The sequence below is a fragment of the Equus caballus genome, chromosome 16 (assembly GCF_041296265.1).
Source record: "Equus caballus isolate H_3958 breed thoroughbred chromosome 16, TB-T2T, whole genome shotgun sequence".
Classification (NCBI taxonomy): domain Eukaryota; kingdom Metazoa; phylum Chordata; class Mammalia; order Perissodactyla; family Equidae; genus Equus; species Equus caballus.
Window position 1 is genome coordinate 35,977,654 of NC_091699.1, and position 25,601 is coordinate 36,003,254.

The 25,601-nt window shown below is 39.6% G+C and overlaps 1 protein-coding gene across 6 annotated transcripts in view; it reads left to right on the top strand.

Annotated features, from left to right (window-relative positions):
• ADAMTS9 (ADAM metallopeptidase with thrombospondin type 1 motif 9) overlaps window positions 1-25,601 on the top strand; it is a 165,605-nt gene that overhangs the window by 16,515 nt on the left and 123,489 nt on the right. For 2 of the 6 annotated variants that reach the window (XM_023620115.2, XM_023620118.2), the window contains exons 4-11: window positions 12,409-12,698; window positions 15,231-15,314; window positions 15,415-15,530; window positions 16,484-16,524; window positions 16,650-16,755; window positions 21,122-21,268; window positions 22,488-22,629; window positions 24,613-24,717. In XM_023620115.2, the coding sequence (XP_023475883.1) occupies window positions 12,409-12,698; window positions 15,231-15,314; window positions 15,415-15,530; window positions 16,484-16,524; window positions 16,650-16,755; window positions 21,122-21,268; window positions 22,488-22,629; window positions 24,613-24,717 (1,031 nt within the window). Of the gene's footprint in view, window positions 1-12,408; window positions 12,699-15,230; window positions 15,315-15,414; window positions 15,531-16,483; window positions 16,525-16,604; window positions 16,756-21,121; window positions 21,269-22,487; window positions 22,630-24,612; window positions 24,718-25,601 lie in introns of all 6 variants that reach the window. The other 4 variants (XM_070237265.1, XM_070237266.1, XM_070237264.1 and 1 more) reach the window with 3 other exon arrangements.

Sequence of the window (25,601 nt, forward strand, 5' to 3'; positions counted from 1 at the left end):
ATTTTGCAGTCCCACCAGCAGGGTATAAGAGTTCCACTTCCACTGTATCCTCACTAGCACTTGGTATTGCCAATATTCTTTTTTGTTTTTGTTTCTTAATTTTAGCCATTCTAATAGTGGTTTCTCGTCATAGTTTGAATTTGCCTTCCCCTAATGACTAACGATGGTGAGCATCTCTTCATTTGCTTTTTTGCCGTTCATATATCTTCTTTGGTGAAGAATCTGTTCAAATATTTTGCCTTTTTTTTTTAAAAAAACCTGAAATGTTTGTTTTCTTATTATTGAAGTTTGAGAGTTCTTTATGTATTCTGGATGTAAACCTTTTATCAGATATGTAGTTTGCAAATATTTTCCCTGAGACTGTGGCTTATCTTTTTCATTGTCTTCATTTACAGACACTTATTTCATACATGGCTTCCTTATTTTGTTGCACACACTTCATGCACGCACCGTAGATTTCATGCTGTCACAAGACTACACTGTGGGAAAGCGTAGTGGAGAACGCAGGATAGTTTTTGTCCAAGACGCAGGTGCAGAGAGATGGACTAGGAAAAGCTTATTTAAGAGTTGTTATTCAAAGACATTGTCTGTGCCAACAGAAAAGACATCCTGTTGTTTTTATATCTAATTGGTTTCCAGAAACACAACTTTCAATTTCAAGCCAGTGTGCTTCATGATGGGAGTATGTTCACTTGGCTCCCGGATGAAAACAGTTACAAAGGAAGCCCTGGATACCTAAGAATGCAGCTATGTTCTTTTGCATATGTGTGCACACAGGAGAGAAAGACAGGGAAAACCTGAAGGGAGACACAGGCAGACACAGAAGAAGTTAGTAGTGTGAGAGTCAGCCCTGTGTGACCACATGCTCCTGGGGGACGAGGAATGGGTGACATGACTCCATTATTCCCCACAATTCCTATTCTGTGCTTTGTGGGCAACTTAAGCGTTTTCCAAAGGTATATTTGATTATGTGCTGTTTTTTTTTTTCTTTTGGGTCAATTTCCTAATCTTCACATTTGATGCTATTCCATTGTAGCAAGTCAGAGCGAATGGAAGTGGTTTTCAGAAACTATAATCTGTTTTAGCAGGTCCAAAATAAAAACTTCACAATAAGTGATAGAGATTCATATACTGTACCTCCCTTGGTATTCTTTAACATCATCTATAGCCCGCTTATTTTCTGTTGGTCTGTCTGTTGGTTATTCTGTCTCCTTCTCCCCACCCACCCTACCTACTGTTTGGTTATTTCTCTGATACCTGCTCTAAGAGTGACAGTGGCTGAGAGAGGATACTCTGTTGGGTGTTGCCCTTTTGGAATCTCAGGACTTCATTGTTCAGCATTATTTATGTTTATCTTGTAAAATATGAGTCCATAAATTTTTAATACTAGAAGAAACTTTAGAGAGAGCTTTTATTCCAGTCTCTCTCTCTATGGATAGGAAGATCAAGGCTCAGAATGGCGAAGGGATTTGTAATCTTGGAGCTGGGGCAAATGGAAAAGTGGGCCCCAAACACAGGCCTCTTACTTCCCAGTTCTGTGTTCTTTCTAGACTGCAAATCAAGGAAAAGCTGTGTGTGGGTGGTGCCTAGAAAGAGGATGCTCAAAAGTGCAACTCGAATAAGGTTTTGGGCGTGTCGCTGGATTTATTTTAAGTATAAGGATAATTAAGAATAAACTAGTGGGATCGTTTAAGTTTTAGCAAGGCTATAGAGAAAGATATTAGGCTTTTAATTTTTTTAAGGAATAAAATTGTCACAGCAAGAGCTGAATATACAGCAGCTATCTGAGCTGGGCCAGGGTGCTGGGGAAAGGTGGCCTGTAGTTGGGAGGGTTGCTGGTGAGTTCCACCTGCAATCAGAGTACAGCATGCTCCTGCGACCGCTCATTTCCATGGCCACTGGAACATGGACGTCAGGAGGAGAAAGGGTTTGTACTGCTGGCCGTGGTATATAAACTAGTCCTCAGCTGTGTGTCAACTGGGAGACTTGTGTCTCAAAGGAATGTGGGAGATATGCTCCCTAGGAGTTGCTTAGAAGCCTTTTTAAAGAGCTCCAGCCCAACTGCTCTTTAATCTCTGATCTGGGAATGATACCGAGACCCACCACAGGCATCACAGGCAGCCTCAGCCCACCCACTAGCTGCAATGAAACAGTCAGATAGCAGCAAGCCCTGGAGCCACTCATTCCAGCAACCTTAAAAGGGTGCTCATCCTCAGTAAGGAGTCCCCATAGCCCATCTCCCTGGAGTACTCACTATGCCCCAGGCCTTGTTCAGCACTTTCTGTATGTTAGGTCATTTATCCCTCCTCACTACCCTGTGAGGGAGGAACAGTTATTCGCTCCATTTCACAGATGAGAAAACTGAGACCCAAAGGGCGTCAGTGACTTGCCCAGGTCACACAGATTGAATTCCGAGAAGCTGAGATTTGAACTCGGATCTCTCTGACTCCCAAGCCCAAACTCTTGTCGACCACATCACACAGCCTCCTGTATTCACTTTGCAAACACTTAAGGCCTAAATTGTACCACCCTCTACAGAAGCCAGTAGCCTCATGTGGCTCCTGAGCCCTTGAAATGTGGCAAGTGCTACCTGTTGACGTGATAATATTTTGGATATATTGGATTAAATAGAATACATTGTTAAAGTTAATTTCAACTGTTTCTTTTTACTTTTGTAATGTGGCTACTAGGAATTCTAAACTTCCATTTTATTTCTGGTGGAGAGTGCTAGAAATCCCAAACCATGTCACAAACGGCCTGAGAGGGGGCCACTGAGAGCAGACCACAGATGGTGCAGGATGACTGTGGCTGCTGGCACCAATGCCCCCAGAAAGACCAGTCTCCCCTTGCTGCTAAGAGATGGCATGAGTCAAAACTAGCATTTTCCGAAGAGTGTTTTTTGAGAAGTTAATAGCAAAACCAACCAGTCTTTTAGTAAAATACGGGCCTGAGTATGTTCATCACTTTATACTATTTCAAATAGATATTCTTTTTTTTTTTTTTTTTGAGGAATATTAGCCTTGAGCTAACTGCTTCCAGTCCTCCTCTTTTTGCTGAGGAAGGCTAGCCCTGAGCTAACATCCATGCCCATCTTCCTCTACTTTATATGTGGGATGCCTACCACAGCATGGCTTTTGCCAAGTGGTGCCATGTCGGCACCTGGGGCCCGAACTGGTGAATCCTGGGCTGCTGAAGCGAAATGTGCGCACTTAACCGCTGTGCCACCAGGCCAGCCCCTCAAATACATATTCTTTAAATATTTTCTCATGTTATTTCCAGTGTGCCTCGGTTTCTTCCTTTATGAAATAGAGATAATAGTCCCTACCATATCTGGTTGCTGTGAAGAATAATCAGGTTAATCCACATAAGGTGTTTAGAAGAGTGCCTGCCGCAGAGGAAAGCATTCAGCAAACCTTAGCCAGTATTATCATGGTGGTGGTCGTTGTTGTTGTTACTGCCTCTAGGTGAAGGAGCTGCAGGATGGTGAATGAGGAAGGGTGGGGCAGGACCTTTGGGAGTGGTGCCCAAGCTTGCGTACCTGAGACAGCAAATTTAACTCCCCACTTCGCTGGAGGCGCCCACCCCTTAGAAGACAGTGTGACCCTCAGACATGCCTCCACCACCCGCCACAGCCCCTTGAACTGCAAGAAGCTTCTCAGTTGTTTTCTTCCAATGACATCTCCTCCCCTCCCTGAGAGGAAAGCCCATCAATACACTCTTCTCCATCTCCTTCTATTTTCAGGAATGGCTCAGTCCCCATCATCTGCCCCATAAGCTAGCCAAGATCCCGTAAGTGTCCCAGTTCCGTAGTTAAACAAATGTAAGCTGGCTTCTTTCCTGCAAGACTTCTCAGGGCTCTTAAAATGCTAATATGCATGGAGAAAGTCCCAGATATGAATACTGTGTAAAGTGTTTTGCAAACCTACTTGATTTGTTTTTGGAAATACCTTCTGGGACTAATGTTCCGTAAACTACTCGTGGGGAAATATTGTTTCTAAAGGTTCTGGCCAACCAAAAAGCATGTCTGCAAAGTCTCTTCCACTGCTGCCCTTTGCCCGCATTTCCTGTCAGTGCTGTGCAGGGAGCGCTACTAGACGTGGGCATGCTACTTTTCCCCCAAAGCTCACAGAGAAAGTGGGTTTAGGGACGTGATCCTAAAGAGGATTCAGGGATTTGTTGTTGTTTTTAAAGCTAGCCAATTGAGGAGCCTTTAGAAAGAGATGAAACCTTGGTGAATTCTCGTTCCTACCCTTTCGAGCTTTGTATATACAGAACACTTCCCCCGCTTAGCTCCTTCCCCACCTGGTTCTCTGGAAACACATTGTTCTTTATTATTAAAACATTCGTTGGTTTTACGGCTGTTTTTGTGTTTATGTTTTCTCTCTTTTTTTCCCCTTACATTATGCTTGTTTATTCATCTTCCTCTGATCTCAGTAGACTTTGTTTCTCCTGTCCTACTGAGTCCCTGTCTGGAGGCTTCATTAAGTAACTCTGAACATCCCGATTAGTGCAGACCTTAGATCTGACTAGAACAAAGACAGCCTGGTAACTGCCGTCAGCTTCCACTTTCTGTTGCCTGTTTGTTATCAACTGCTGGAGCCAGCTGAGAGGTGGAAGTGTTTGTGGCATTTGTTTACATCTAATTACGTCTCAGACTATGTCTTCTCGCTATCAGTCCACATGTCCTTGTCACCTAGATTGGAAGTTCCATGGGAGCAGGGACTGGTCTTCTGTGTGTTTACTTCATTCCCTCCCTCTCTCCTTCCCTGTCCTTCCTTCTTCTCTCCCTCTTTCCCTTTAGAAGATTCTTTCTAAAATGAAATTGCTGTGTTTGAGAAACTCTAATGTCAATATACTAATTTATAAAGGGGATATTTTACACTCTTCTAGTAAAACAACAACTAATAATTGTTATCACGTTAAATATTTAATGGATGCTTCCTGTGTGCCACACTCTGCTCTAGGGGCATTTGATATATCATCTCTTTGAATCCTCACAGTTACCCTTTGAGGGATGTGCTGTTATTATCCTCATTTTGCAGATGAGAAAACTGAGGCTTGGAGGCAGGAAGGGCAGCTAGAGTAGTGCGAAGTCAGGCACATGAACCAGGGCTGGTCTGGCTCCAGAATCCAAGTGTGAAACCACTGATGATTCCCGTCCAGCTTCCTTCTGGCAGTCAAGCCCGGGTGGAACAGAAAGGGGACTTGCAAACAGCCTCGCTCTCCAGTCCTCCCTTTGGTCCTGTGCTGTGATTCCTCTGCCCAGTTAGACCATGAGGTCATGAGGTGGCTCAGTGCCTTAAGGAAATTCAGTTAAATTTTTATAAACCTTATGAAAATAGACAGCAATAATTAACTTCCCAGCTGTTCAAGTTAACATTTGCATCTCCGTAGCCCAACCCCAGTAGGTGGGAAACACTCACTGAGTAACTGCTGAATAACAAGGCCTGCATGTGATTTTCTAAAATAATTCCACTCATTTAGTAATGTAATATGCATTTTATTGCATGACAATGTGAAATTAAGCCCATTTAAAACATTTTTACCAAAAAATAAGCAAACGTTGTTAAAGTTTTTGGCTGTGAGGCTTTTTAATAATGATAATCATCTTATGTTTTTATGGTGCTGTCTTTTTTTTTTTTTTTAAAGATTTTTTACTTTTTCCTTTTTTCTCCCCAAAGCCCCCCAGTACATAGTTATATATTCTTCGTTGTGGGTCCTGCTAGTTGTGGCATGTGGGACACTGCCTCAGCGTGGTTTGATGAGCAGTGCCATGTCCGCGCCCAGGATTCGAACCAACGAAACACTGGGCCTCCTGCAGCGGAGCGCGCGAACTTAACCACTCGGCCACGGGGCCATATGGTGCTGTCTTTTTAATGATGGGCCCCAAGTTTTATTTTTGTTTTGTTCTTGCTATTGTTTATTTCAACTTACCTAACCCAGTGCCTTGCATGAAATAGGTGCTTAAAAAATAATATTTTTAAAGTCAATTTATAACTTACAAAGAATTTTCTATATGCTTTCTCATTTAATTTTCAAAGTAGCTTATGTCTTTGAAATTATTATCGTAAGCCAGAAAATTGTTTTTAAGCACGGTCACTCTCCCTTAAATAGTTCCTTTTGCTTCTAACTCACTATGTGACTTTATAACTGATAAAAATAGAAAAAAACACAATATTTATTGGTTCCTTCCTGTGTGCTAGGCACTTTATGTGCATGATCTCCCATTATTCCTCAGAACAGCTCTATGAAAGAGGTGCTCTTGTTACTCGGCTTTGTAAGTGGGAGAACTGAGGGTTAGCAGGTCAGTTATCTGCCCAAGGTCAAAGAGGACTTGAAGCTGCTCCCTTCAGAGCGTGAGCTCTTAGATCGCTGGCTGTTTGTCATGGTATAAACGTCACTGCTTCCCCTTCATAGTCAAGGCCAAAACAATGGTAAAAGCCAACATTAACTCATGTTCTTGGAATAAAATGTTACAACTGTAGTTAGTGCCTGTGACTTGGCATTAGGAAGCACACAGCTGCCATTTAGAGTTTTTTAAGATGCCTAAATTTGTTTACATGTGCATGTGAGAGTTCACATTGCAAAAGATTATACTTTCCTCTGAGTGCAAACATGCATTTGATTCTTGGAGATAATCATGCTATTTTTTTTTTTAATTATCTGGGTTTTTTTAGAGCAGTTTTAGGTTCACAGAAAATTTGAGAGGAAGGTACAGAGATTTTCCATGTATCCCTTGTTCCTGCACAAGCATAACCTTCCCCACTATCAACATCTCCCACCAGAGGGTCCATTTGTTACAATCGATGAACATACACTGACGCATCATAATCAGCCAAAGTCCATAGTTTACATTATGATTCCCTCTTGGAGTTATACATTCTGTGGGTTTGGACAAATGCATAATGGCATGTATCCCTCGTTATGGTATTATTCAGAGTATTTTCATTGCCCTAAAAATCCTCTGAATGCTCTACCTATACATCCCTCCCTCACCTCAACCCTTGGCAACCACTGATCTTTACCACGTCCATAGTTTGGCCTTTTCCAGAAGGTCATGTAGTTGGAATCATACAGTATGTACCCTTTTCAGATTGGCTTCTTTCAATTAGTAATATGCTTTTAAGTTTCCTCCAAGGCTTTTCATGGCTTGATAGCTCATTTCTTTATAGTGATGAATAAGATTACGTTGTCTGAATGTACCACAGTTTATCCATTCACCTACTGAAGGACATCTTAATTGCCTCCGAATTTTAGCAATTATGAATAAAGCTACCCAGAAGCATCTATGTGCTGGTTTTTGAGTGGACATAAATTTTCAGCTCCTTTGGGTAAACACCAAGGAGCACAACTGCTGGATCATTTGGTAAGAGTATATTTAGTTTTGTAAGAAACACCCAAACTGTCTTCCAAAGTGACTGTACCATTTTGCATTCCCACCAGCAACAAATGAGAGTTCTTGTTGCTCCACATCCTTATCAGCATTTGTTGTTGTTAGTGTTCTAGATTTTGGCCTTTCCAATCAGTGTGTTTTAATTTGTTTTAATTTGTATTTCTTTGATATATGATGTGGAGCATATTTTCATACACTTACTTGCCATCTGTATATCTTATTTGGTTCAACATGCTATTTTAAGATTTGAACTTGGCCAGGTTGCTCACAAGCTATTTAGTTAAGTAAATATGATTAATTTTTGAGGAATCCTTAAAGAAGAAGAACCATGAGAAAATGATTTCCTCTCTGAGTGTTGTATTTGAGCTTCAAGAAGGGGCGTGAAAATGGTCTAGCCACTTTGGAAAACAATTTGGCAGTTCTTCAAAATGGTAAACATAGAGTTGCCATATGACCCAGCAGTTGTACTCCTGGTATATACTCAAGAGAAATGTACACATGGCCACACAAAAACTTATACAGATATGTTCATAGCAACATTATTTGATTGAGTTGTTGGACCCAAATGTCCACCAATTGATGAATAGATAAACAAAATGTCATATATCTATACAGTGGAATATTATTTGACAATAAAAAGTAATGGAGTACTGATACATGCTACAACATGGATGAACCTTGAAAACGTTGCACTAAGAGAAAGAAGCCAGACACAAAAAGCCACATATTGTATGACTCCATTTGTATGACATGCCAGAATAGGCAAATCCAAAGATAATAAACATAGGTTAGTGATTGCCAGAGGCTGGGGGTGGGGTTGGGTGGGGTGCAGGGGTTGGGGATGGAGAGTGACCACTCATGTGTACAGGATTTCTTTTGGGGGCAATGAAAATATTCTAAAATTAGGAAGGGTGATGATTGCACAACACTATGAATATACTAACAACCACTGAATTGTATACTTTGAAAGTATAAATTCTGTGGTGTGTAAATTATATCTTAATAAAAAGTAATAGTAAATGTAAAGCTATGTGTGGGGAAAAGAAGAGCAAAAATACAGAAACTGTTTGTACTGTACTTTCCACAGGGGTGAAATATCGTTATATAGCCCATTCTGATGAAGCTATTAGCAGGATGACATTGCAAATTTGAAACACTAGCCTCAATTCCATTATGCTAAAAAGTTACTAAAGAGAAATGTGGATGACTTTCTTTTTAATCCTAACAGTGTGTGTCCCTTGGTGGAAATCATTCTGTTATTAACAATTTCTATTCAGAGGTAAGAGAGTTGAGTAGGTATACAAATTATAATGTCTGTTTTTTCAGTTCTCAGTAAAAATGTTCATGCATTTGTAGTCATAGTGAATATTTGAATCTTTAAAGCTCGTATAAGTTTTAATGCTAAATTCAAACTTGCTTGCTAAAATGGTTAATGTGGTAGAAATTAGCTGGGCTAATTAGGTCAACAAATATGATTCTCACTCATTAGGATAAAAGATCAGATGGATAAAAGACCAAGAAATATTATATATTAGAAAACATTACTTTCAATTCTGAAGAAGTAATTTTGTTTCTGCATTTTCATGCCACATAAAGTGTCTTGAATTATTTCTTTGATAGGCAGATTACTTGTGAATGAAATGTCTTCTAGGTATATTAGAATTTAGGTAGGTTGTTCTCTGTTAGAAATTGTAGCCTTTTACTGATTAATGCCTTCATTTCTTCAACTTTGTTGTTTAAATAAGTGTACGTTGTTTCCAGTTAGTGCCTTGATTCATCCTCAGGTTTCTCCATGCCCAAGTCCCCTCTGATGATTTTCTCAGAGCACATTTTTTCCCCTTAGTGGTCAAAGTGAGTGAATTCTATACAGCATTTCCTGAGTTGTTTTCTCCCTGCAGGTATACTTTTTTCTAAATAAACCCAAATAAACCCAATAAATCAAAATATTTACAGAAGACATTAAGTAAAGATTATTTACTTTTCGCAAACTAAGTGATGTATTTTCTTTTTTTATCAGTTTTATTGAGATATAATTCATAAACTACACTATGCATCCATTTAAAGTATCCAATTCAGTGGTTTTTGGTGTATTCACAGATATGTGCAACCATCATCATGGTCAGTTTTAGAACATATTTATCACTTGAAAAAGAAACCCTGTATCCTTTAGTTATCAACCCTCCTATGCCCCCACCCCACCTTCAGCCCTAATCAGTTAATCTACTTTCTGTCTCTGTAGATTTCCCTATTCTGGACATTTTATATGACTGAAATCATATAATATGTGGTCTTTTGTGACTGACTTCTTTCACTTTACTGATCCCAAAAAGTTTATCAAAATCAGGAAAATTTAGCAATTATAAACATATGTGCACCTCCTAACAGAGCACCAAAATACGTGAAGCAAAAACTGACAGAAATGAAGGGAGACATAGACAATTCAACAATGATACTTGGGAACTTCAATACTCCACTTTCAATAATGTTTAGAACAGCCAAGAAGAAGATAAACAAAAAAATGAAAATTTGAACATTATAAACCAACTACACCTAACAGATATTTATACAACACTCTACCCAACAACAGCAGAATATAGATTCTTCTGAAGTGCACATGAAACATTCTCCAGACTAGACTGTATTCTGTATTCTAGGCCATAAAGCAAATCTCAATAGGTTTAAAAGCATGGAAGTAATGCAGGGTATCTTCTCTGGCCACAGTGGAATGAAATTAGAAATCAGTAACAGAAAAAAAAAAATGAGAAACTCAAATATATGTGGAAAGTAGACAGCATACTCCTAAATAACCAATAGGTCAAAGGAGGAGCCAGAAAATACTTTGAGGTGAATGAAAATGAAGACACAGTGTACCAAAACGTACAGTATGCAGCTAAAGCAGGACTTAGAGGGAAATTTATGGCTATGTTTTAAAGGCTTCTATTAAGAAAGAAGGAGAATCTCAAATCAGTAATCTAACTTCCACTTTAAGAAACTGGAAAAAGAAAACTAAACCTAAAGCAAGCAGAAGGAAATAATAAAGATTAGAGCAAAAATTAATGAGATAGAGAATACAAAAACAAGAGAGACTTTAATACCTTTGAAATTTTACTGATTATAATAAATTATATTAAAATATTTACAGAAAACATTAAACAAAGATTATTTGTTTTTCACAAAATAAGTGACATTTTCTTAATATATTAGAAAGCATTCAATTTTCAATATGGCTTCCATATATCTGTTGTAAAAAAATAGTCTGTGAAAATATCCATCAGACACTGTCTCTTTTCCAATTCAAATTCTGTTTGGAGACTGTCAACCAAACCATGAGTCTGTTTCATTGCCCAGCTCTTGAGAAATCTTGCCTAATAGAAGGACCACTGTTTAGGGTGTTGATCAAATTCATAGCTGATTCCTTGTACCACCACTTTCTGTATGTGACATTGGACGAGATGCTCAATCTCTTTGAGACTTATTTTCCTCATCTGTAAGATAAAGGCAGTTTTCTCAGTCATACGTAAAAGAGCCTAGTTCAATAACTGGCACATACTAGGTGCTTGATTAATATCTATTCTATAATCATTTGATGATTTAAAAGTGGAATGACATCCTATTTACCCATATGGCATGAGTATACATATATGAATACACTTGAGAGAGCAACTGGAAGAAAAAGAATCTAATGTTGAATCCTACTCTGTACCAGGCTTTGGGCTAGTCATGTTATCTGTGGCTGGACCACATATAACTTGTTTGACATTTTGGACTGATCTCACTATTTTAATAACTGCTAAAACACTCAACTTGCCAAAATACACATCCTGGCCTAAATCGATTGTTTTAGTAGTAAGTTATAATGGTTAAATTTTTGAGCCCTTCAAATATGAAACCAGTCATAGCTTAACTTTTTTGTTGTTGTTGTTACTGGTGTAATAAATTCTATTCCCTGTGTGTTAGGTAAGCGTGTTTCTTAGTTGTACAATTCTGTTCCCTGTTTTAGACTACAAGCTAGTGACATTAAATCTTTAAAGCACGTTTATGAGCTGATAGGCATGATAACTGATTAAATTCTGTTTTTATTCAAAGCCTAATTTGGCATGCATTTTTATGTTTATTCTGTTTATTGTGTGGTTGATGATTTTGAGTTTGAATATTTTCACCAGCAGTACAAGATTCAAGCCAAATTGGAGACTAGGGCTTCTCAAAACTTTAACATGAATATGAATCACCTGGAGATCTTTATAATGTGGATTCTGATTCATCAGGTCTCGAGTAGGGCCGAAGAGTCTGTGTTTCTAACAACCTTCCAGGGGTTGCCAATGCTGCTGGTCCATGGACCACACTTTGAGCAGCAAAATTGTGTAGCATCCAAGAGGTATATAGGCAAGAGCTGGAAATGCATAGAGCTAATCGGGCATTATATATCATGCTCCCAACTGCTTGTTCATACTCTCTGAGTTTAATCTACTACCTTAACTAAGCCCTGAAATAAATAGATTAAAAATTTGGAGGCATTGAATAGCAGTGATTCTATTCTTACATTTCGTGTATTACAATGATTGAATACGGTGATAGAAAAATACCTTGTCGTGCATTTTCTATCGTTCGTTTGTATTGTCTATTAGCCTGCCCACCTCTCAGACCTCTAGAGCTGCGTTATTGGCCCTTCCTACTTCTATGGCAAAGAACGATGAATGGAAACCGCTTAAATCCCAGCAAGACTTTTGTTACCAACTGAAAAGAATCATATACAATTGTTTCTCTTAAACTCAGGTTGGATTTTCTAATACCTTAAGTGAGCATTTAGGAACGCTTCCAGGGAAGATAATTTCAAGTCCTTAGTCATTTAGACGAGAGTGCAGCTCGAGCTTGACCTATAGAGTTCATCGTATATAGAACTTGATTTTGTGTGTAATTTGACTACAGAGGCATCATTTTAAGATGTGTCAAGTTAAATTCTTGATATGAAATAGATGTGGCTTGAAATGTAATGCATGCCATCTGATTTGTTACAGAGCACAAAAACAGTCACAGTAAAGACAAGAGGAAAACGAGAACGAGAAAATGGGGAGGAAGGAGTAGCCTGGCTGATGATGTGGCAGTTTTAAAAAGCAACTTAGCAACAAAGGCGCTTTCTGCCTATGATAACAAGACGGACAGCACAAGGGAAAAGAGGACCCACAGAAGAACAAAACGTTTTTTGTCCTATCCACGGTTTGTAGAAGTGATGGTGGTGGCAGACCACAGGATGGTTTTATACCACGGAGCAAACCTTCAACACTATATTTTAACTTTAATGTCAATTGTAAGTACATTCAAAAGAAGGTGATTTATGAGGTCCCTAAATGTGCCATTGGGGAATGGGTTTCCACCCAGTGCTTTGGAGGATCATTCAGGGCTGGCCTTTCAACGATTCAGGCAAGTGACTCAAGAGAACATAAGATTATTTGTGGGTGGCCTTTTTATAATGACAAAAATAGTTATCAATATTGAGTGTTTATTCTGTGTTAGACAATGTGCTTCTTACTTAAAAGGCATCGTTTCTAATCTGCCTGGCACCTCTGCCAGGTAGGATTATCATCCTCATTTTATAGGTAAGAAAACTGAGCCTCAGAGGAGTTAGGTCACTTGCCCATGGTCACATCAAGCTAGTAAATGGCTTAGAGACTGCACGTGACCTTTAACTTGTCCAGTGCCCCAAACCAGTGCTCTTTGTCTGACATAGGAACTTGCACAGTCAGGTGTGGGTCTCCAATAAGACTTTTTAGATGCTGGTTGTGAATCAGTCACCCATGGAGCTTTTTAAAATGCAGCTGCCTCTATCTCTTTCCCCAGGATTTTAATTAAGCAGCCCTGGTGTGAGGCATAGGACTCTCACTCTGTTTTTCTACTCCCATTTTGAATTAAAAAAGCAATCAATTTGTGTGATCAAAAAAAATCAGACAGAACCAGAGACTATGGATGAAAAATAAGTGTCCTTCCCTACCAAGGCTCCCAGACCCCTTCCCAGAGACAACCACTGTTACAAGTTTTTTTTGCATGTGTTTCTAACCAGCATCACCCAATAGAAATATAATGCAAGCCACATGTCATTTTAAATTTCCTAGTAGCCACGTGAAAAAAAGGGAAACAAGTAAAATTAATTTCCATAACATTATATTTTATATCCAAATATTATCATTTCAGAAATTGGTTTATTTTTTATTTTTATTTATTTATTTATTTATTTTGAGGAAGATTAGCCCTGAGCTAACTACTGCCAATCTTCCTCTTTTTGCTGAGGAAGACTGGCCCTGAGCTAACATCCGTGCCCATCTTCCTCTACTTTATATGTGGGACGCCTGCCACTGCATCGCTTTTGCCAAGTGGTGCCATGTCCACACCCGGGATCCAACCGGCGATCCCCAGCCCCCGAGAAGTAGAACGTATGAACTTAACTGCTGCGCCACCAGGCCAGCCCCACCATTTCAGAAATTGTTAATGAGATATTTTGCTCTTTTTTCATACCAAGTCTTAAAAATCCAGTATATGTTTTACACTCACAGCACACCTCAGTTCTGACTAGCCACATTTCATGTGCTCAGTAGCCACATGTGGCAAGTGGCTACCATTGGGCAGCATAACTCTACATGTTTCTTATGCAAATATGTATGCATATACAATGTTTTTTCAAACCGAAATGGAGCATTCTTAAATGCTGTCTTACATGTTGCTATTTTCTTGAAATACTGGAGATTGTTCCGTAGCAGCCCATATGATCTACCCTCATTCATTTTAAGCCTCAGCGTAGCATTCCTTTTAATGGATTGACTGTAGTTTATTTGAATGGGAATCTACATTTAGTAAGTTTCCCAAAGGAATGTGAAAAGCAACCATGTTTGGGAACCTTGCTTTCAAGTTTCTTCTTCCCTCTCCCTGGCCTGTGTTCTGCCTTGTCTTTCCCCTCACTGCTGTGAACCATTCCCCTATGTTTCACACCCAAGCTGTCTTCCCTCCTCCGTCTCCTCACCCCATTCCCCATGCCCAGTCCCCATATGCCCCAGCCCTCTCCTGTCCTGGAGGAGGGCAAGGAAAAGTTAATCAGGCCTTCTACTGACTCAAATCCATTTCCACTCCATAAATTCAGACTTGGCTTAAGAATTTCGATTACGAGAATGGACTTTGGGTCAAATTGACCTTGGTTGAGAGTTCTGGCTCTGTTACACAGCTCTGGATAGTCTTAGACAAGTTACTTAATTTCTCTGAGCCTTAGTTTCCTCATTTGTTGAGCACAAATTATAATACCTAGCCCAGAGTTTTGCTATGAGAACTAAATGCAAAAGCATACGCAGTTTTCAGCAAAGATCTAGTCCATAATAAGCATTCAGTGAATGTTAGCTTTTGTAATTAATGATAATAATGAAAAATAAATCCAGGTTACCAGGTTGTTGATGACAAACATGGGTGGTAAACACAGGAACAGCAGTATTAGCAAACATGTGGTCCATGTGAGATTCCAGAAATTGGCAATCTGGACTTCAACTGGAATAATGTGCTTGGTCAAAAATGAATATCCGGTATTTTGGCACAGAGAACTGCTAAATTGTATGGCAATGCAATTCAGAGACGAACACCTTGAAATTTAAACTTATTAGAAGTTATGATTATCTAAAACTGCCATCTGTGAATTTTACAGAGACTTATAATAAATGTTTGTTGAATGAATGAAAATTCAAAACTACAAAATGCAAGTGTTGCATGAAATGTGTAAGAAGAGGTGGAGTCCAACATAAGAAGTGAATTGCTTATTGTTACACAGAGTTCACAATTAACTTTGAAAAATTTATCTCGGTTGCAGGTAGCCTCTATCTATAAAGACCCAAGTATTGGAAATTTAATTAATATTGTTATTGTGAACTTAGTTGTGATTCATAATGAACAGGTAATAAAGTTTTTTTCTTCTTTCTTCTATCTGTATCCGAAATGGCATATCTCATTGGTGTTGGTACAATAGACCAACCATAATTCTTTTCTGTGTTTAGGAAGGACCTTCCATATCTTTTAATGCCCAGACAACATTAAAAAACTTTTGCCAGTGGCAGCATTCGAAGAACTATCCAGGTGGAATCCAGCATGATACTGCTGTTCTTGTAACGAGGTATATGAATTTCTTATTCCTCAGATCTCTCAGTTACTAGTCAAGTGGATGGGATGAAGTCAAATATTCCTGGTAGCCAGCCACTAGCACAGGGTTTTTCAACCTTGGTGCTATTGACCAGATAATTCTATGTTGGGGGAGGGTGGGGCTGCCCTATGCGTTGTAGGATGTTTGAGAGCATCCTTGGTCTCTACCTACCACATACAAGGACCACTCTCTCCTCTCAATTGTGCCAACCAACAGGGTCTCCAGATGTTGTAAGATGTCTTCTGGGGGTTTGGGGAGAGGAACAGAATCACTAGCCAATAGGCACCAAGTAGGCATGGTGTTAAGCAAGCCTAGATGTAAATGCCCTATAGAGGGGGCAGCTGCTGTTCAGACTGAGCTTGTTGTTACCATGCAGGATATGAGTCCAATGTTGCCAGCTTCTGTGATTTTGCAAGAAGTCAGAATTATGGATTTTTCTTTTCAGTGAAATCTTTCCATTTTTAAACGGTAGCTACTAGCTCAAAAATATTTAAAATGCTGTATGGGGCAACAGAGAGGCATGCTGGCCTAGTTGTGCCTCCTGTGAGCCACCTCTGATATGGTCACAAAAGCTTACCGCCAAATGAATTTAAATGAAAGGCATTTAGAGCATTCTCGGGAATGTTGGTTAAGAAACTAGAATCCCTTCCTCCAAGGTATGAGGAGAAGTCCTGGTTGGAGAGGTTTTCGCTTGCTCTGTGACTACCCCTGCGGCAGAGGAAGACGTCTCCATGTAGCTTTTAATCTAAATCAATGATTCCCAAACTTTTTTGAGTTGCAAACCCCTGGCCTTGTTAGTTTGCTTTTTGTAACCTCCCTCCATAGAGTGGGTGCTGTTGGGAATGCCTAGAAGACTCTAAAGTGCTTACTTGTGTTGACGTTTACTCTTTGGTGTCGTCAAGGCCCTAAGTCTGCTTTGCTTTCAGACAGGATATCTGCAGAGCTCATGACAAATGTGATACCTTAGGTGAGTCTGCTGTGCGTATCCTCTATGGCTACAACAGTTTACTGCATGATTTTATTCCAAGCCGCAATTGCTTTTTAAAGTAAATCCTTGTGTGTGTGTGTGTGTTTTCTTTTCCCTTCTGATAGGTCTTGCTGAGCTGGGAACCATCTGTGATCCCTACAGAAGCTGTTCTATTAGTGAAGACAGTGGACTGAGTACAGCTTTTACAATAGCCCATGAACTGGGCCATGTGTATGTTTCCTTTCTATATTTTCACTTTATTCAGAGTGGCCTGAAACTTTGGTTCCTTCACATCAGTGAGCATCCATCTGACTTTAGAGAGCGTGAGATGCTTCTCAAGTCATAGTAGAGTTTGCAGGGTTGAAGAGCTTGGAACCTATTTGGGACAGATGACTTTGACTCCAAAAAGTTGAGTACATGCTGTGTACCCTCTTCAGCCACAGCTCACGTGTATCTTTGGTGTTTAACTGCACAAGTTTTCTATGCAAGGTCTAATATTCCCCTTTCCCACTGGGGATTGAAGGAATGGGGCCTTTCCAACACATCCACTGAAGCAGAGGGTATATTAGCTTGGAGAACTTTCCTGACTTAACATCTTTGTCTTGGGAGGATCCTCCAACATTGCCCTGGCCCAAAAGATTTTCAAAATCCAGATCATTCCTGATTCTAGTTATACAAGGCTGGGATTCAGACATTTAGCTCCTGGGAGCAGTGATATACCTCCTTCAGGAAAGAGGATGAAGGAAGATACAGAACAAAAATCATTTCCTAATTATAGTTACTAAGTGTCTGGTTGTTATGAAATTAGATTTTCCCTTTCATTCTTTAGAGACAGAGCATGGTTAGAACACGAGGCAAAATATTATCAATTTACTTCAAGGTATTCTGATTTTTGATCTGCATTATTTTCTTTCTAGAATGATTAAATTATTATTTTTTTTTTTTTGAGAAAGATTAGCCCTGAGCTAACATCTGCTGCCAATCCTCTTTTTTTTGCTGAGGAAGACTGGCCCTGAGCTAACATCCATGCCCATCTTCCTCTACTTTATATGTGGGATGCCTACTACAGCATGACTTGCCAAGCAGTGCCATGTCCGCACCAGGGATCCGAACCGGTGAACCCCAGGGCCGCCGAAGCAGAGCACACAAACTTAACCACTATACCACAGGGCCAGCCCCTCAGACATTTTGAAAACACACCCCTTTTCTTTTCTCCAAAGGAAATATTGTCAGATGCCCAATATTTAGAGAATAAAAGAGGCATGGCTTTCAATTAAGTGGTTGTGGTGGGCCAGGGTCCTGCTTAGTCAGCTGCCTCTCTGTCCTTTTAGTTTCTGAAACACTTTTGTGAAACTCAAGGATTTCTTGGAACTCAGTTTGAAAACTGCTGGCCCCACCAGCACTTTGCAAGACACAAAGGCTCTGACACAAATTGCAAGAGAATGGTCCGTGAAAAGAAAAGAATTTTGTAGTCCAGTGATCTTAAGAAATTACTTTCTAATCTAGCCCTGCTTGGAGTCACAAGACTAAATGGTATAAAGTAAAGGCTCTGAGAAGTCCTGTAGTAAAGTGAAGTGTTGGTTTTGTTTTAGTTTTCCCAAACTTATTTTAACAGAATCTTTTGAGGGTTTTTGTTTTACATAAAATCTAGTAAAACTTTTTAGAACTTTAAATGGGAGATGTAGATTTGATCATGAAGAATAGGGTGGCGTTTCAACAGGGCAGCTTTTCCTATCCCAGGGAGTAAAATGGGCAAAGTTACAGAGATAGGAATGTGTTCAAAGGGAAGAGCTTGAGTGATGGACAGATTAACATTTCCCTCCAATATATGGCTAAGAAAAGTACACTGTTTAAAGAAATATAATTAATTTCCTGTTAATTCCTTTCCCACAGGAGCTTATAAACTCCTTCTAACCAGCCAGTTTATAAAGTTGACGTTTTAAGGAAAATTAGAATTTCAAGCAGCAAAAACTAAATATTTTTAGCTATAGAGAAGCCTCAACGCACAGTTAACAACCTCTCCCTCCACAAAACCATGTTATGCACATTGTTCTAGGAGCTTTCGTTTACATTATTATCTCCCTTAATCTTCATAATCCCCACAAGGTAGATATAATTGTTTCCCTGTGTCTGACTTAGTGATATTAAATAATTTGCCCAAAAGCTATAGCTGATGCTGGTGTACCAGCATACAATGTCAGGTTACCAGCTCCAAGATAGAAATTGGCTGGGAGCCACATACCCAAGTTCAGAACTGAATTGTTCTCTATTCTCCTTGACTTGAGGAACATGTGTGCTGTTTCCCTACCTGTAAGGTGGAGATAATATATATGCACCCTGCAACTCCGTTATTCAACCATATAATACATATACACCTCATCTCAAAAGTATCAGGAAGTAAAAAATGAAATAATTGGTGAGCTATTTTTGTTTGGGTTCTGTGTCGCGTATAGTTAGCTTTGCTCATATTAGGAGGAAGTGAACATCCTTTTTAAGAAAAATTTGCTGTGGTGCTTTGTAGCAGATTTCCTAAGGAACTTTTTAAAAGTTAAATGTTAAGTTGTTACAATCATAACTTTATGATAATATAACACCCAAGAGCTTCTGGGGGAAAAAAATAATTGGTCTTGTATTTGTTAAGCATCATGGGGTGCTTCGAAAACAGCTCCTACCTTCTCATACCAGCTTCATAGACATACAGAATCTAAGAGTTAGGAAGAATTCGGGAGGTAATTGAGTCTCTCCTGGAGACAGAAATCCTTACGCAGTATTCCTGACAAATCTTGTGCAGCTTATCTAACGGGAAGAAATATAGTTTATGTATATATTCCAAAACACAGAGGTCTTGGAATCAGACTGAAGTGGATTCTCGTCCTAGGTCCTCAGCCTTAGTAGCCACTTGACCTTAATCAAGTAAATAAACCTCTCAACAACTCAGTTTCCTTATCTGTAAATTGTGAATTTGACCCAAAGAATAGGGTCAAACAGGTAATAAATGAAATAAAACATCTTCCACATTTAACATATTGCCTGGTGCATTGGGATGCTAAAAAAGTCCTGGTTATTATTTTTTAGTAAGTGCTCAGTGAATATTTATTATTATCTAGCCCCTGCTATGAGCCAATGTGCCTGACATTTGCATGAAAAGAAGTTTTCTGTTTACATGATGAAATAAACTGGATCTTATCAAGTTGCAGTGGAGGTGGGGAATAAACAGCTCCTTTGCACCAGAGCAAAACAAACAGCTAAGATTTGAATGCTTTGCTTGTATTACATTTGTTGATCTATATATTACACCGATATGTAGTTGGGAACTGGAAATCTGAGCTGTTGTTCTTTTTAAGAAAATGGCATTAGGAACTACTATTAAGTTCAACCAAGACAGTTCGAATTTTTCCATCTCATGATTTCCATCTGGTAGTTATTCCGTCTGGCAGTGATTGAGGGGCCTGAATTTTTAGAAGGAAAAGAAAACCAAACACGAGAGAAAATTAATGGAATGGACTTCAGGGACATTTATCCCAGTTTTTACTTTTATATGAAGCAAGTCTACAAACTTCTGTCTGACTCGCTTATTTCCATATCTCAGGATGAACTAGTGAAGGGAATTCCTCCCTAAATGCTAAATTAATCCTATGCATCGATCTTGTGATTGGGAACAGTCATCTGGAGAGGACAGCCCCTCTGCGCTTGTTACCCAATGGATAATTACCATGTGGGTCATAGGAGTAATGTTCCTGGATTAAGAAATGCTTCCTATCATTTTTTTCCCCACTTCCTCTGGCTAAGCCAAGAATGGCAAATATGTGTTAAAGCTGCTGCTGAGTTACCTCCCAGGCCCAAGAGGACATTGGCACTCCATCACAGCCTTCTCTCAGGCGAAACCTGGATTAGTTTAAGAATCCTTTTGTGCCCAACTTTTCAAGAAGCCAGTACCAATCAATTGGTGTTGGCATGAAGCATGAAACTCTTTGCCATCTCTGAGATAAGCCAATTGAAGTGGCATGCCTCTGGTTTCCATGCTTGCAGCTTTCCCTAATCGGTTTTGTTGTGCACGAACTTTGCATACCTCTATAATGATATACCTACCCGGTTATATCATTTGTCAACCTGACCCAAAAAGGAGGAGATGCCAAGACCCATAGTGAGCCTCTTATTAGAAAGCTTTTGGCTTCAAGTTTTGACACTTGACTGACTCTTTATATTCACAACATTATCATAACCTGCCAAACTCTTGACTCTATAAATTGGCCTTTAACAGCTTATTAGGAATTCCAACCACTGTATTCTAGCACCAACTACAGCATGTTCAGAGCCTCTGCAATTCCAAAAAGCATACTTAAACCAAATAATGGATGAATCCACATCTTTATATAAAAGACACTTTGTATTAAATTGAGTGAGAATTATGTTTTATTCTACACTCCATTTTGAATCATCCAGTAATTGATCGCTTTGCTCACCAGGATTCAGATTTTTATCCACAATGCAGTAGTCAGTTCATTTTTTCTCTTAAACAGATGCATTCTTGAAGCAATAATGATAGTTCTATCCCTTGGTGTTATTGACATTCTCATCATTGTCTCACTGGCCTTAGGTTTAACATGCCTCATGACGACAACAACAAGTGCAAAGAAGAAGGAGTAAAGAGTCCCCAGCATGTCATGGCTCCAACCTTGAACTTCTACACCAACCCCTGGATGTGGTCCAAGTGTAGTCGAAAATATATCACTGAATTTTTAGAGTAAGACTTGAACTTTCTTTTAGCACAGGCTTCTAGTGTCTTGCCTCCATGTAGTGAATTAATTGTGGGAAAGAAAATGTAGAGTCAAGCATTCCTTTGAGTTGTTATTTTTGTTGACATTCCTTGGAGGAGGAAAAAAAAATACTCTCTGACATCTGTGCAATTCATACCCTCGCCAGAATTTAGAAGATTACAGACTGAGCCAAAGAAAAGGTTGGGATCTTAAAGAGAGTATGTAAATGTTGCTTCATTCTTGGGAAAGCTATGGAATCTGTTCAGGTCCTGGGGGAGGGACTATCAATGTGATTACATGATAAAGGAAGGCCACAAGTATTTATGGGCTTCTAACTTGGTGATTTTGGCTTGGAAAGGGGTAGCGTGGTGAGATGACCCCAAAGAAGGTTATGTGGGTGGATGAAACTTGCCACAGACCTCTGTGTTCTTGAACTGAAAACATTCTCTCTCTCTCATTCCCCCTCTCCCTCTCTCTCCTTCTCTCTTTTCTTTTCTTGTTTTGCTTTTTAAGCTTCCTGCCAGGCTGCTCAAAGATTCAATTACATTATACAATATCCCTGTGTCACAGATTTATTGCTCTTCCCTCCCAGATGTACGAAAGGTTAAGTGATTGTCCCAAGGTCACTGGGTGTATATTTCTCCAACCACAGGGAAGAGGGGGCTTTATTAATCAGAACTCACCGGGTGTGAATTTTCCAGAAGAAGTGTTTGCAGAAAAGTCAAAGAACCAGAGGGTGGCTGTTTTTCTTTTTAACCAGACGATCTAAAGTGTTTCTTGCTGTAGTTGTTGGTTCGCTCACTCATCTCTTCAGCAAACATGTACTAAACAACTGTTGCTATGGACAGGGCCCCATGCTTAGATGAAAAGGGCACTATCTTTGCCCCTCTGAACTTATAGTCTATTGGAGAAGATAGCAAAAAATAAACAGATAATTGTCCGGAATGTGATAAAGGCTGTAACAGATACTTATTTCCTACTGACTATGTTGTATGTATCGCCACTGATTCCACGAACAAGGATACACCAAAAATATAGCCTCAGCTTCTGCACTCAACCTTGGATGAAAAGGATAAAACAAGTATTAAAAAAGGAACTCTCCTCTCTACCATTAAAATGGTGGGATGGGCTTCCCGTTCATCTGGAGCCCCTGACAGTCAGTCTCAGCCACTGATCTCACCATCTGTATCTTTCTGCTTCCCATAGCACTGGTTACGGCGAGTGTTTGCTTAACGAACCTGAATCCAGACCCTACCCTTTGCCTCCCCAACTGCCAGGCCTCCTTTACAACGTGAATAAACAATGTGAATTGATTTTTGGACCAGGTTCTCAGGTGTGCCCATATATGGTAAGTGTTTGGGGACCGTTTCTGTCCTCATAAATTGATTCTGGACTTCTTTTTATTCATAGTTTTCTATTGGATTCTCATTCTAATATAAGCCACTCATGGAAGAGTTGAGAATGGTCCATTGACTATTAATGACAATGGCAATAATGATGATGGTGATCAAGAGTAATGGTGCCCAGAGTCAAATGGTGCTTCCCCTACGCTTCTTGTTTCACTCTCATGAGAGCCCAGAAGGGAGATGCCATTATCATTTTCATTTTACAAGTGGGAAATTGAGGCCCATAGAGGACAAGGTTACAGAGGTGGTAATGGCAGACCTCAGCCGTTTTCTCTCCTTATCTCCTTTCATGTCCATTGACCTATGCGGGTGACCAGTAAAAGTCATTCATGAGACAAAGCTGACTCCCTGTTTTAGCTTATCAAGGCTGTGTCCTGTGACCACCTCGGGCTTGAAATCATTTCTGGTGGTAGCTCAAGCTGGCAGGTTGGGATATTTTGATGTATGTGTCGTGGACATTTGGACCAATGATATGATCCAGTGGTTATCAGGATGCCGATGAGCAGAACTGTGCGTCTATGGGGTGCCTCATTCTGTCCCTTGGAGTGTTTATTATGCTGGGAGAGACTTCAGAGATAGCGTGGTGAATTGGAAGTACAGTGATTCTATGGAAATAGTAAAAATTTTTGAGTAAAATGATTATACCCATTTCTGGGTTACTCATGATGGCAAATATTAGGAGTAATCAAATGCCCAACAATAGAAAAGTGGAATAGCATCTCCCTTTCATGGAATATTATACAACAATTGAAAATGAACTACCCATGGAAACGTGTTCCTGTGATAGCATTAAGTTAAAATAACAGGATAAACAATTATTTTCTAGAATAATTGTTTCTCTAATACAGTTCTCAACTGTGAAACGGGAGGGGAGAAAGCTTCAGAAAAGACTGGCTCATTTGAGGCTCTTTTCCTATTTTTTAAAAAATAGTACCTTTTGGATTTTTTTACTATGAGCATGCTTTATTTTAATAATCAGGGGAAAAATTATCTTTAAAATGTATGCCCTGAAAAAGAGCTAAATATATCAACTTGGATAAATCTAAAAGACCTAGTGTGTAGAGGGGGGAAAAAAGAAAGTTGCGAGATATATCAATGTATCATGAAATGCTGAATGATTCTTTGTTGAAGACTGAAATGCTGTATATTATTGTTAAGTATTTATACATTTGTAATAAAAGCGCTGGGAATGGTGAACTGATGAACACTAGGGCAGTGCTCACCTCTGGGGAGAAGGGGAAGACATTGGGGTGGAGGGTGAGTATACAGGGTTCCAGCTGTGCCTGTGAAGTCTTCTTTTCTTAGTTGGGTGGTGGGTACATGGGTATCCATTATGTTATTGTTTTGAATGCCTGAAATATTTCACAATATTTTGTCCCTTCTCTCGTCTGACAACCCCGAAAAGCCCTAGGAAAGAGTTATAATATGATTATGATAAGATATGGCTTAGTAGAAAAAAGAAAAACACTAGTTTTGGCTTCAAGCCAAACCTCAACTCAAATCACAGCTAATCACAACATAACTCAAAGCCTACCCTCCAGGCACAGCTCATCGCAAACCTAAACTCAGATCACACAATTCCAGGGTGATAGTAAGCGTGCTCCTTAGTCTTCGTGAGCCTCAGTTTCCTCGTCTGTGATATGGGGAGGTGTTACTGAGGGTCAGATGACACCATGTATGTTTCTGATGCATAGTAGTTCCCCTTTGACACCACCTCAAGTCCTGCCAGGCATGGGGAAATGTGTCTCATGGGCTACTCTCTCTATCCCTTGGACTCTTTTATCATTTATCATACCAAGAAAAAACAAGTCCCTTTCCAAGCTACACTATATCATTGTCAAAACAGTAGTTGAAAGCAGTCCTTGCCTAATTTGATACTGTCTGATCACACTGTCACTGAATTGTCATTCAACTGAATCGAGCAGATGCAGTGTAGACGGCTCTGGTGCAATAACGTGGATGGAGCGCACAAAGGCTGCCGGACTCAGCACACGCCCTGGGCCGACGGGACCGAGTGTGAGCCTGGAAAGGCAAGTAACACCCCGACCCGGCCTTCTGTCTTGGGGAGAAATGGGCAGGATTTTGCCTGTAGGCTCTGTCCCCACTGTTTAGAATATGAGTTAATGCAGTGTGTTTTAGCACGCGTAATAGTTTTTTGAGGCAGGAGGTTCAGTTTTGCTATTGAAAATTGTGAAAACTCACCTTATAGCCTAATACTGATGTGAGAGACATAGCTATCACTATTGCCTCAATTTTAAGACATATTTTTTCTCATTTTAACATTTCTGAAATCCCAATCTGCTTTTCAATTTATGGGTGCATTTAGTGTGAGGTAGCATTTCTTTTTCTTCTTTCTCTCTCTTTTGGAGATGGCAGTGGAAGGCTATTATTAAGTTGCTGGAGCATCTTAAAATCAAGGAAATACAGAAATATGGTAAATTTTCTGCATTCTCTCTTGAAACGCCAGGCTTTTACCAACGTGTGTTGGTCCCTTTAAGGAGCTGTGACGTCACCTGGGATATATCCAAATCCAGATTCTGAGCTGGTTATAATGGTGCCCACTTATTTGTTAATAACCAAACAAAATCTGCCACTTGTATGGCCCATTGATTACAGTGTCCTACACACCTAGGAGTATAATTAATGCAACCTTCTGCACCTGGTGTCTGTCTAAAAAAAGAGGTAGTATGTTAGTGATATGATCATCATTGTCGTCACCCAAAAACTTTGGTTACAGAAATTTTTAGACATAAACTCTGATTTTTTTTTATCCATATGGAAAATCGCTTTCTGTCACTTACCAGTGATGCAATCTCTGGACCATAGTCTTCAGTCTCTTGTCATCCTTACATATATTTTTCCTGTCTTCTCTCTTCTTCACGTTGCCCACTTTACTCACTTTTAATATTTTATT